At 39.0% G+C, this 14,092-nt stretch overlaps 1 protein-coding gene across 5 annotated transcripts in view; it reads right to left on the bottom strand.

Annotated features, from left to right (window-relative positions):
• ralgapa2 (Ral GTPase activating protein catalytic subunit alpha 2) overlaps nt 1-14,092 on the bottom strand; it is a 477,749-nt gene that overhangs the window by 332,351 nt on the left and 131,306 nt on the right. For 3 of the 5 annotated variants that reach the window (XM_073051378.1, XM_073051381.1, XM_073051379.1), the window contains exons 10-12: nt 13,728-13,961; nt 1,341-1,520; nt 382-516 (exon numbers count right to left, since the gene is read on the bottom strand). In XM_073051378.1, the coding sequence (XP_072907479.1) occupies nt 382-516; nt 1,341-1,520; nt 13,728-13,961 (549 nt within the window). The remainder of the gene's footprint in view (nt 1-381; nt 517-1,340; nt 1,521-13,727; nt 13,962-14,092) is intronic. The other 2 variants (XM_073051380.1, XM_073051382.1) reach the window with 1 other exon arrangement.

Here is a 14,092-nt window from a genome sequence, read left to right as displayed (position 1 = left end):
ACAGTGACCTACTTCATGTTCTCTAAATGCAGAATTACCAGTCAGATGGAGGGCGAGTATAAAATCTTCTTTGTAGAAATCAATTCCACTAGTCTGTTGTGACTACCGCAGCCCGCAAGATTCATAATTGCAACTCACTATGTAGAGAGGAGATAAACATCCCACACAGTGATGTTGCAATTTTGAACATGTCACAAATTGAGAGAAATTAAGAAACTATATATTTTCCTGCTGTAAGAGAATATTCGAGAAAGAGCAAAATACAGTTTCCACTTGTTTCGAGAAAAGCAACTATAGCCAGAAAACAAAAGAAAAAAAGTAGTAGAATTACTTTGCAACAAAAGTTAGAGCAGCTTGCAAAATAACTGCATCAACACTCACTTGCAATGTTGACTGAATACCAGCCTGAACATTTCCATTTTCTTCTTCAAAAATACAGCCCCGGTTGATAGCATTTGTAAATGAATATGTTCTTCCCCAGCTAGATGATCGCCTGTGCCTTGCCTGTTGAATGGACTTTAAAAACATGAAAAGTGTTGAAGTTTACATACTTTAATACCAAGATTTGCAATCTTGCAAATGGAATAATACTTTATTCACATTTTTCAAAGTATTATGCTCGCTGACAATTAGCCAAAGCGTCTATCTAGAATTATCAGCCTTCAATGTATCACATAATAATCAGCAATTTTTATATTCATGTATGAATAACTGTATACACAGATTTTACTAAACCAAATCTGACTTGTCTAGAATAACATTAACAATATTTTTGTAGTACATGACAAGGCATCAAGCTATTTTTCTGGAATTGGTATTACTTTTCTATTAAATGTCAAAGGTGCAACTATATCTTCTTTGAAATACATACACTAGATTTACAACATCAAAGTTGTCCTATTTCTGTCAGTCATAAGGATACTCAAGTTAAATTACTTCATTTTTGCAGCAATTTGTTATGTTCATTAGAAAGGTTTGCATTTTTAACTAATAAGAAACACTTTTCCATTAATAATGGACGTGAAGCATTCAAAAGTCAAGTATAACATGGCAAAATTTCAAGTATGTTTTCTGTAAGGACTCAAGAATGCTTTAAACCAAATCTTCGAAGATGCTCACTTCTGGACCTATGAATTTCATTGAAAGGCAAATCCTGCAGCTGCTCTATAAAGAATTTTATAATGTCATTTTATACTTGGATTCACTCCAAAGCACAGGTTGATTCAAGAATACACACTGTCAGTTTTTGAATACATAATGTGGCTTAAGCAAACCACATTACATGAAAAATAAAAATATTCAATACTACGTGTCGCAATTCAAGATTTTTACTTGTTTACCTCTTTGTTATTTGACAGCATTAGAGAGAGCTGCTCTGAATGATCAACTGTATCTTCATCTGTGTCAATTACTTCTGGCTCTGTCATAAATGAAGGTTTATTCTCTTGCAAGATCCATTTCCGATAAACTCTTACAACTTTTTTTATTGCTGATGCTTCACAAGAAGGTAGCAGAAACCCCTAAAAGTTTAAAAAAAACATAGTTGATGTGCAAGTTCCTCCATCTGCCAATTCTAATGCCATTAATTTACATTTAAGGGAAATAGTAAACTATTATTTAATGTCAATTTAAACTGGAGACTTATGAATATTATATCTAATATGTAAGTTTTGCATTAATTTATTAAGAATATTGAAAAAAATATTTCTTCTCAAAGAAAATCATGCTGACAACAGGAATTGAGAACTGCATGATGGACAACATGCTGGACTGTCATGCAAATGAACCATAATGGTTACAAGGAAGCATTTTAAAAATATCTCATTTTTTCAATGATTGCACAATAAATTTGCCTTTAGACCACTGAAAGAAAATTGAATGGTCATAAAAATAACAAAGCAACATTATTTAACTATTTGGGGATGAAATCAAAAGACTAGAATTAACTTTACAGAAAAATTGGTTTTGGCTGTCAATCAGTCATATTGAATAGTTCCCAAATCATTTCCAACATCTAGGATATGACAATGTTCTGTGTGTGTGAACCATTCATTTTCTGAACAGTTTGAAAGTCACGATTTATTGGTGAACTGAGTTACCACATGACAGAAGATGCCTGCAACCAGTAAACCTATACAGCCAATCTCCAAAACACGCGCTCAGATATTGGACTGGGAGTTGGTGAGCTCATGATTATGACAAATAAGACACTTTGTTGTCAGGCTCAATCCAGAAATGGTTTTCTTTGTACTTCACAACATGGAAGGAAATTCACATGAAGGAAGAGTACTTATTAAATCGATTTGTATCTAAGTGAATGGTACAGTAATCAGATAATGAAAGAGCAGCATTGTCCTGGATATTTTGGCTAACACTGGCCAAATAACTTCCCTCCTTTGCAAATTCTATCAACATTTCCTCAGCCCTCATGGAATTTTAAATAGTGTAATTTATTCTCCAAGTAAAATCCATATGATACTGCTTGGATAGAAATTATTCAAGCATATACAAGAGTACTAAGAGTATACAAGAATGTATACAAGACATTAAGAGGAATAGATAGAGTGGACAGCCAGTGCCTCTTTCCCAGGGCACCACCGCTCGGTACAAGAGGACATGGCTTTAAGGTAAGGGGAGGGAAGTTCAAGGGGGATATTAGAGGAAGGTTTTTTACTCAGAGAGTGGTTGGTGCGTGGAATGCACAGCCTGAGTCTGTGGTGGAATACACTAGATACACTAGTGAAATTTAAGAAACTACTAGACAGGTATATGGAGGAATTCAAGTTGGGGGGATATATGGGAGGCAGGGTTTAAGGGTCGGCACAACATTGTGGGCCAAAGGGCCTGTACTGTGCTGTACTACTCTATGTTCTATAGAATTTAATAATTTACAAATATGCCATCTACTGAGTTGCTGAGTTATAAAGTATGGAAACAGATCCTCTGGTCCACCAAGTCCAAACCAACTAAAAAGCATCCATTTAAACTAATCTTGTTTACACAACCACCATTTAGATGTTGTAATCATGCAAAAGAGATGGGGGGAGATCTTAAATAGATCTATTGCATCAGCATTTACTCAGGAGAAGGACTCTATTGAAGTGAAGCAAAATAACAGTGAGGTTATGGACTGTATGCAGATTACAGAGGAGGAATTGTTTACTGTTCTGAGGCAAATTAGAGTGGATAATATCCCCAGGGCCTGATAAGGTGTTCCTTCAAGCCTTGTGAGATGCTAGTGCAGAAATTACACAGAACCTCGAAGATGTATTTAAAACGTCCTTAGCAAAAGGTAAGGTGCCGGAGGACTGGACGATAGCTAATGTTGTTCCATTGTCTGAGAAAGGCTCCAAGAATAAGCTGGAAAATTTAAGGCCCGTGAGCCTTTCATCAGCAGTGGGTAAGTTATTGGAAGGTATTCAAAGGGACCAGATATGTAAATATTTGATAAAATGCAGACTGTTTAGGCATAGTCAACATGGCTTTCTGCGTGGCAGGTCATGTCTAACCAACCTTATAGAGTTTTTCAAGGAAGTTATTAGGAAAGTTGATGAAGGCAAGGCAGTGGATGTTATCTATATGGACTTTAGCAAAGCCCTTGACAAGGTCCTGCATGTGAGGTTAGTCAAGAAGGTTCAGTTGCTTAGCATTCAGGATGAGGTAGTAAATTGGATTAGACATTGGCTTTAAGGGAAAAGCCTGAGAGCGGTGGTAGATGTTTGCCTCTATGACTGGAGGCCTGTGACTGGTGGTCTGCTGCAGGGAATGGCGCTGCATCCATTATTGTTTGTCATCTATATCAACGATCTGGAGGATAATGCAGCATACTAGATCAACACCTTGGGGATAACAAAGACTGGAGGTGTAGTGAATAGCAAGGGAGGCTATCAAAGCTTGCAAAAGGATCTTAACCAGCTGGAAAAGTGGGGTGAAAAATAGCAGATGGAATTTAATGATGACAAGTGTGAGGTGTTTCTCTTTGGGAGGACAAAGCAGCGTAGGGCTTACACAGTGAGAGTAGGGCAGTGAGGAGTGCACTAGAACAGAGGAATCTGGGATTACAAATCCATAATTCCTTGAAAGTGGTGTCACAAGTAGACAGGGTCATAAGGAGATCTGACACATTGGCTTTCATAAATCAAACTATTGGGTGCAGAAGTTGGGATGCTCTGTTGAAATTGTATTAGACGTTGGCAGGCCCTAATTTGGAGAATTATTACTGAACATGTGTCCAGTTCTGGGTCATCTAGTGCAATAAAGATATCAGTAAGATTGAAAGAGTGCAGAGAAAGTTTACAAGGATATTGCCAAGACTTGAGGAACTGGGTTATAAGGAAAGGTTGAATCTGTCAGGACTTCCCGAGAGCGTAGGGGAATAAGGAGAGATAAATGCTCTTTTGAGTAGAGAATGATTTTTTAGCTTAACTTTCTTGAAATTAATCTCTTCCTTTCCCTTTCAAAAATTTTAAAAACTTATAAGATAAACAAAATAAATTTCTCAATTCTGGGTGAAACTTGAGATAAGCACACATGGATTTCACCTTCAACTGAAATGAGACAATTTCTATCCTTGCTCTTGATGCTTGTTAAACAAGAAAAAGCTTGCTCACACCTGTAAGAAGTTGAAAACAGCAGCAAAATGTTCGTCACTTTCTAATGGTGGCAGGATACTCTTCTTTCACAGAAATCCAGAACTTGTCCAAGGGGATGTCAGTAAATCTCATCCTGAGTGCATGACCAGGGTGCAGCTCACAAAGTTTTTCCTCTTCTCTCAAAGCCAAGTTCTCAGGCTGAGCAGAGGATTCAGGGACAGGGTCCTTCACTCAGTCATACACTTATATTGAAAGGGAGGAAAAAAACTGTTCAATTTTGTACTGCAGTTCTCCCAGATGGTTTTCAATAAGACTCGAAACTTTCTGATATCTTTCCTCACTCTCAAGCCCATGAAACATTTCTGGATTTCCTTTTAAATTCAAGAATCTTGTCACTTGAAGTCAAAACATTTTCTCCAGGGCCTTGTAGAGACTTGCTCAACTGGTTCATATGATGAAAAATGTCTATTAAGTAGGCTAATTTCTGCAACCATTCTTCACCTTCAGAACACTCAGCAAAATCTGGCTTACTTTTTTCTTGAAAGTACTTCTGCAATTCACCTTTCAGCTCAAACACCCTGTTGAGAACTCTTCCTCTGCTAAGCAGGAGATTGGTGTACTCTTTGTCCAGGTTTTCACAAAGTTTTAAAAAACATTTTCTAGTGAACTTAAAGCTACTAAATAACTTGCTTCTTTTTACCAACTGTGACATTATTTTCAAAAGCTTCAATCTGTTTGTTTTGAGATTCCAAAGGTCATTTAAAATAATCAGCACTTTTACGTGTCATATGGCTGTGATTTGTAGTTAATTGTCTTTTCAATTTAGCTGGAACCATTGCTGCATTAGTAAGTTGTTTGCTACAGGCTACGCACAACGGAACAGGATAACTTGGCTCACCAGTCCATGTAAAACTTATTGATAAGTAGCTTTCATTGTAAAGATGGACTTTTTTTTGTGTCTGTTCTTGACTCACAAGTTTGTAATTCTTCATCATTCACCTTATCAGAATTGTCCATAGGCATAGGCCTGGAATCCTCCTCTTCCACCTCACAGCTCCTCTTCAAAAAATTGCCACACTGGACTGTCTTTAGACTGAAAATTTCCCTCCAATTTTCTACTGCACTGGTAGAGTTCATTCACTCCCATAAGTCAGTCAGCAATGGGTAAGAAGTTGTGGGTGGTAATTCGGGAGGGAGAGGCTGACATCACTGCCCAATTTGGGCAAGTCCATTCAGCATTCAAAAAATGCACCTCACGCTCATCAGCCTATTGTCCGCCTCTCTGTGCAATACAGCGCTCACCAATTATCAACTGCCTCCCCTATCTCGTGTCAAAAGCTGAGAACGGACTCAACCAAATAAACATGGTCCTACTGCGCACTGCCATACTGGGCTGAGATTACTGACAGAGCTGCTGGGTCACTGCCCACCACTGCGAATGCTAGCGTTGTTTGTTGTGCAAAGTTCGAAAAATGATGTTTTTATTTTTTTTAATTCACAATCTCTCGCGGAACTCCTGGCAACATCTTGCGGAACCCTGGATGAGACACCCTGCTCTACAGACTCAGCACCAGAGTCTGTATCATCCCTGGGTTGCTGGAGCTGTGAATCAGCAGCTTTACTAGCTCCAACACTGTCCTACTCTTACTCCATTTATATCCATTTATTATATCTATTTCATGACTTATTTGCAATTCTTTATTATATTTCCTACATGAAAATAAGAAAAAAATTATTATAGACTATAGATTATAGATTTGGTCAATGATTAGGATTCAGGTACAAGTACTGACACTACAGTCAACACTTCATTGTTTTTAAATTGGTTCATGGTGGTCTTTTCATCTTCAAAGAAAACACAAATATCGGCTGACAACTCATCAAGATACATGGCTTTTGAAATAGAATGCTTCTTTATGACTACACTGAAACGTCAAATAAAATTATTGTGCTCATATCTCTGGAACTGGTTTAGAAGTGACAGCATTATGACTCAGAGGAGAATGCTAGCAACTGAGAGTGTTACCATGGATTAGAATGACACCGCCCAAGTACTTTTGTTTTAAATGTCTCATGATCCAAGTCTAGAACCTGCTGAGAATGTAGAGCACTTCCTGAAAACCACAGCAATAGCACTTTGAAGTAGAAATGAACATACATGTGTTAACAATCAAGAATGCTAAGAAGGGAAATGCTCACTGAAACAAAAGCTTAAGAAAAAGGGATGAGACCAATCTTTGACAATAAATGGAAAGGATGAAGTGGATTGAGAACAGGGTTTGATGTGGAATTAGGGAAAATGAAGAGCTTTTGAAAATAGCACATATTAAAAGATGTTAGTAGAAATCATATTCATTGTTCCATGGAGTTATTAAAACAGCATTATAATGTTTGGCCTGCAAAATTTAAGCATAAATTTGAGAATAGTCAAAATGTAGGTTTTGTCCAAATACAATAGTATTATTTAAATTTACATATTCAAAATTGTAAAAGTAGGAAAAGTCAGCAATTTTAAACATGGTTTCTCCACTAGAGGGCGGTGCAATATCACTTGAAAAAAAATATTCCTCATGATAATGGAAGAGTCAGGTACCTGAAAGTATACTGAAAGAAGTTACAAGTAAAATAGTGACTGCTGACTGGTGGATTACTTAGTTTTATTTATGGGACATCTCATGGTGAGGTACTGAAGCTGCTAAATCAACCTAAACTTACAAGGCCCTCCAGAAGGTATTAGGGAATTCTGGTAGTAGGATGGTGTGGGTGGGCTGGTAATAGTGCTAGATGGGAAAGAGGCCCAAGGGCTGAGGATTTGGAGGAGGCAGCTTGGAGTAATGGATCAAGAGTCACAAGATTTGATTCCTGGCAAATGATGGTGGGCTGTGCAGAAACCAGACACAGATTCAGTGAGCTGGATGACTGGGGGGGGGGGGGGGGGGTGGAAACAGAAGGTGGGATGGAATGGGAGTTGAGGCTCATTGAAACTATATGATACAGGGGATCATTGAGCCTGTCACATCCATGCTGGTCAAGATTATTATCATATCCTAATCCCATCTTCCAAGAAGAACCATCGGACACATCCCTTTAGCCCATTGAGTCCATGCTGCACACCCTGGCAGTCCTAATTTCCTGCATTTGGCCCATAATCCTCAAAGCCCACCTCTTGTACCTATCCAAGCAGTTCTTAAATAATCAACACAGAAAATGCTGAAGGAAATCAGCAAGTCAGGCAGCATCTAGGGATAGGAACCTAGGGACAGATGCCTTGTGCAGGAAGGCACAGAGTCGACTGTACTTCCTTAGAAGGTTGGCGTCATTCAATGTCTGTAGTGAGATGCTGAAGATGTTCTATAGGTCAGTTGTGGAGAGCGCCCTCTTCTTTGTGGTGGCGTGTTGGGGAGGAAGCATTAAGAAGAGGGACGCCTCACGTCTTAATAAGCTGGTAAGGAAGGCGGGCTCTGTCGTGGGCAAAGTACTGGAGAGTTTAACATCGGTAGCTGAGCGAAGGGCGCTGAGTAGGCTACGGTCAATTATGGAAAACTCTGAACATCTTCTACATAGCACCATCCAGAGACAGAGAAGCAGTTTCAGTGACAGGTTACTATCGATGCAATGCTCCTCAGACAGGATGAAGAGGTCAATACTCCCCAATGCCATTAGGCTTTACAATTCAACCGCCAGGACTTAAGAACTTTTTAAAAGCTATTATTAATGCTTTTTGAGATAGTGATTTAGATGCATATCATATTTTTTACTGAGTTAAGTATTGTATGTAATTAGTTTTGCTACAACAAGTGTATGGGACATTGGAAAAAAAAAGTTGAATTTCCCCATGGGGATGAATAAAGTATCCATCTATCTATCTATCTATCTAGGAATAAACAGTCAATGTTTCAGGCTGAGTCCTTTCATTATGTGTGACTTGCTGAGTTCCTCCAGCACACTGTGTGTATTGCTCAAGGTTTCCAGCATCTGCAGAATCTCCTGTAATTAGGACTTATTAAATGATGATATTGTACTTGGCTCAACCACTTCCTCTGGCAGTTCATTCCATATATTCACCACACACTGAATTAAAAAGTTGTCCTCATGACCCTTTCAAATCTTTCCCCTCCAACCCTAAATTTCTGCCCTCTGGTTTATGACAGCCCTTTCCTGGGGAACAGGTTGTCTGCCTTATCTATGACTCATAATTTTAAAGATTACTATAAGCTTGCCCCTGTCTCATTCTATTACATTTCAGGGAATAAAGATCTAGCCTGGCCAACCTCTCCCTCTAACTCATGCCTTCTAGACCTGGCAACATACTTACTCCAAGTGCGGCCTCACCAATGACTTAGACAACTGCAACGTAATGTCCCAACTCCTTTACTCAGTGCCCTCACTGATGAAGGCCAGCATGCTAACCTCCTTTTACACAACCTTGTCTAGCTGTGATGCTCTTTTCAATGAACTATGCACTAGGGTCCTTTTCCCTAGTGCCCGACAATTCGTAGTACAAGTCCTACGCTAATTTGACTTTCCAAAATGCATCATGCTTATCTGTATTCAAATCCACTTTCCACTCCTCAGCACGCTTCCCAAATTGATCAAGATCCGCTTATAATCTGTGATAATTTTCTTCACTACCAACACCTAATTTCATGTTATCTGTAAACTCCCTTATCAAGCTTTGTGCATTTGCATCCAAATCATTCACATAAATAATAACAAAGTTTCCAACATTGACCCCTACAGCACACCATTAGTCACTCACCTTCATTCAGAGGAACAACCTTCAACCACCATCCTCTGAATCCACCTGATTAGCTCTCTCTGAATACCATGGAATCTAACCTTCCAGACCAGTGCTAAAGTCCAAAGAAACAACATCCATTGCCCTATCCTAATCCACTTTTTAGTTACTTCTTCAAAAAAACTCTACATGATTTATCAAGCACGAATTCCCATGCACAAAGACATGCTGTCACCCCCTAATCTGACTCTGTCTATCCAAATGCTGGCAGATCCTATCCCTCAGAACTGTCTACAGTACTGATGTCAGGGTGACCAGCCTGTCATTCCCCGAGTTATCCTTGTTACCTTTCTAAACAATGTAACATCAGTATTTTCCAGTCTTTGTGAAATTTTCTAGAGGCTCATGAGGAAGCAAGTATCTCCAGTTTCTCTCTTGTCTTCCCCAAAGTCCAAGGATGCACTGGGTCAGGACCTGGGGATTCATCCACCTTAATATACTGTAAGGTTACAGATTGCTCCTCCATGGAAATGCAAATGTCCTCCAAAACCTTTTCATTTGTTTCCCTTGTCTCTTGAGCAAACATGATTTTGGAGGAATCTTCATTAAGATTGTCCTGTGACTCAAGACGCAGGTGGCCCTGTTGATCTCCAAGGGAACTTTCTGTCTCCCTAGCCACATTTTTACTCCAAAATTGTTATAGAACCTCTTAGGATTTTCCTTAACCTTACTTGCCAGATCCATCTCATACCCTTTCTATGCCCTCCTGATTTCCCCCTAAAAGTATTCTTAATCTTTTCATAGTCATCAAGGGATTCGCTCAGTCCCACCCTCCTAAACCCAATGTATGCTTCCTCCTTTTTCTTGACCAAAGCCTTTATATCTCTGGTCAAACAAGGTTCCCTAAATTTGCCATGCTTATTGTTCACCTGCTGCCCAGGACACATGCCATTACACCCTGGAAAAAAGTTCCACATGCTATTCATTCCTTTTCCTCCAACCAGGCTCACTCAATTGACCTCTGCCTAATTCCCCTGAAATTACTCTTGCTCCAGTTTAGGACCCTACCTGTGGAACTAACCTATTCTTTTCCATCAGATCCACTGGACTACATGTCACAGTACTTCCAAGCACACAACCATGTATTTCTGAAAAGTATTGAGCATTTCAACCTCTACCACCCTTTCAAGACACAAAATACATTTTTTTCTTCATTTCCTCTGTGACTTTTCTATCAATTTCTTTTATTGTATATGTTGTAGTTTAAAAGGGTGTTTCCTATTTACTTGATTTTGGCCTCTCATTATTTTATACATCTTAATTAAATCATCTCTCAGACTTCTGTGCCGAAGTATGTAACCCTAATTTATACAATATTTCCTCACAGTTGTATATGTCATCTTCATAAATATCTTTAGCACCCTCCATTGCAATTATCACAGTATGGTAGTGAGCAAAACCATATGTAGTACTCAAGCTGTGGCCCAACCATTGTAAACAATTCTAGTTAAACCTTCCTGCCTTTATACATTCTGCGCTTCTCACAATCAAGAAAAACACCCCAATATGCCCTTAAACAATACATAAGATGCTGGAGAAACCCAGTGGCTCGGGCAGCATTTATGAAAGGAAATGGACAATCGATATTTCAGGTTGAGACCCTTAATCTGCTTGAGACTCTTCATTTGCAATCTGATGCGTCTGCCTTTTTAACCATCTTATTGACCTGCCCTGTCATCTTAAAACAACTCTGGACATTCACCTCAAGGTCCCTTGGCTCTTCTACCATACATAGTCCACTTATTTATTGCACATTCTCCTGCTACCCTAGTTATATTACCTTACACAATTTTCTTGAACAATCAGTACCTTAAGGAGTGGAAAATATTCAGATTCAGAATCAGGTTTAATATCATTGGCAAATGAAAAAGGATCTAGAGCGTATAGGACAAATAACCCTTCTCGGCTTCAGCTGGGTACAGCTATTGATTTTCACTGACATTTCGATGACAAACTGCCATCTTCTTCAGGGATGATGCCTACCATGTCTAGACCGGTGGTATTTATGCCCCCATCATCCATCCCTCCTGATTGGATGAGGACTAACAAATCAGATTTCTACTGTCTCACCTTGTTTACAATTGAATTCCAGTTCTTACTTAGAGCGAGATCTTCATCTTTGTTAACATTCTTTTCCTCTAGTTCTATTTCAATGGCTTCCTTCACCAGGTGGTCCCAAAAGCCACTGGCACGGCACAGTAGTCTTGTGCTGTCAAAATCAGTCCGATAGCCATTGTGAATGCAATGTTCTGTTGCTCTTGATTTTTCCTAGTAACCCACATGGATAAACCTCCTGAGCTCCTTGATATGGGTTTCCACCATGTGTCTCTTCTGGCTAATATACGCTGCTCTGCATTCACAGGGAACTTTAACAAAGAGGAAGGTCTCACTCTAAGTAAGAACTGGAATTTGATTGTAAACAAGGTGGGACAGCAGAAACCTGATTGGACGAGGACTAACCAATCAGTAGGGATGGATGATGGGAGGATAAATACCATTAGACTAGACATGCCCAAGCGTTATCCCTGAAGAAGAAGACAGAGTTTATTATCGAAACGCCGGTTAAAATCAATACTTGTACCCAGCTAGAAGCCCGAGAAGACTTTATTCGGCACTGGCATGTCACTAAATTTGTTGTTTTGTGGTGGCAGCAGTACAGTGAAATACATTACAAAAACCAGCATAAATTACAAGAAATAATAATAATTACATTAAATTAGTGCAAAAAGAGAAGAAAAAAATTAGGGGGAAAAAAGGGAGGTAATGTTCATTGTGCATTCAGAAATCTCATGACAGAGGGGAAGAAGCTGTCTCTGAAACATTTAGTGTGTGTCTTCAGGCTCCTGTACATTCTCCTTGACGGTAGTAATGAGAAGAGGGCATGTCTTGGATGATGGGTACCTTAATGATGGATGTGTTTATTAGAGGCATCAGCTTTTGAAGATGTCCTTGATGCTGGGGTGGCTACTGCCCATGCTGGAATTGACTGAGCTTGCCACTTCCTACAGCGTTTTCCAATCCTGTGCAGTGACCACCCCCACCCATACTAGGCAGTGATGCAACCAGGTAGAATGCTCTCCATGGTACATCTGTAGAAATTTGCTAGTCCTTCGTGACAACCAAGTCTCCTCAACAACCTATTGAAATATAGCTGCTGTCGTGTCTTCATTGTAATTGCATCAATACGCTGGGCTCTGGATAGATCTTCAGAGATGTTGACACCCAGGAACTTGAAACTGCTCACCCTTTCCACTGCTGATCCCTTGATGAGGACTGGTGTGTCCTCCCTCAACTTCCTCTTCCTGATTCCACCAACCCAATTTTGTATCCAACTGGCTAGGTCATCAAGGATCCCATGTGATCTAAACTTCTGAACCAGCCTATCAAAGTCTAATGCTCCGCAGTTATCAATCCTCTTACTTGCCGCTTCAAAAAAACTCAATCAAATTCCTAAGACATGATTTCCCACATACTAAATGACATGAATGATTCCTAATCAGTCCTTGGCTTTCAAAATTCCGATACATCCTGTCCTTCAGTCGCTTTCAATAACTGACCACCACTTTCAATAACTTTTCCACCACTGACGGTAGCCTGTAGTTTACTGGCTTATGTTTACAGTCCTACTTAAATAAAGGCACAACATTAGTCCCGCTTCAGCCTTCAAATTAATACAATGTAATGATATATTAATTGGTTAATGGTTCATACTTTGACGATATCAAAGTACAAGTCTGCACCTCGACCTATAAATATTGCCAAATACTTCCTGAAAACAGTGGAAATGGGCATCTAGAAGATTTGCTTTTTAGCCAGAGGTAAACGAAGAAAGCCAAAAGCAGTTAAAATGCATAGTCGTACTATGTCTAATTATGGCAAGTTATCCATGCATACAAGTTCATTAGCACTCACTATTTTAAGTTATTCCTGTCAAAAAGATATTTGCTCTACTTGAATGAAAATTACTTAACACAGCACAAGAAGAGAATCAAGATTCAATGCTAGTAGAACATGTACATTTTTCTGACTATCGCATCAAAACATCAAAAGGGTCATGGTGAAACGGATAGTAATTTAATATCTTAATTACACTCCATCATACTTTTTACTTCATGACCTATTGGATTTGTAGGATTTCAGTTAACTTATTGACTGTCAATCATATTATGAAATGAAAAATGTTCTCTACAGTCACACAAAGTTTCAGCAAAAGTCTTTGGAAATTCTATTATCTTTAAGAACATATAACCACCTATTTCCATTGAAATGCTGTGCTTTTTCACCAAAGTAAATAATATTTTTGAGGGGGATTGTATTTATTAAATATATGCACTTGCCTGATGAAAAACTTCATTGATAAAATTCACATTAGCTTGAGATGAAAGTAGTACTCTCTGAACCATTTCGTAAACTGACCGGTGTTCCTCTTCTATGCTACAGGTACTGGAACAACTGAGTCTTCTTTCAGATAGTGTACTGCTGTTGGAGTGAGATCGGTCTTGTTCGGAAGACCCATTTGTTTCCATTTCAGCGGCTTTCTCCTGACCTGATGGATTGGCAGCCACTGACTGCTTATTAAATTAGAAAAAAAAACCAGATGTTTAATTTGAGAAATACATTTTATATTATTCTTCTAAACAGAAATCTAGCAATTCCCACCCCCCCCCAGACTTAGTTAATGTAACATGGATTAATACACAAA

Source organism: Hemitrygon akajei, chromosome 7 (assembly GCF_048418815.1).
Source record: "Hemitrygon akajei chromosome 7, sHemAka1.3, whole genome shotgun sequence".
NCBI lineage: Eukaryota > Metazoa > Chordata > Chondrichthyes > Myliobatiformes > Dasyatidae > Hemitrygon > Hemitrygon akajei.
This window is presented reverse-complemented; position numbering and strand designations above follow the sequence as displayed.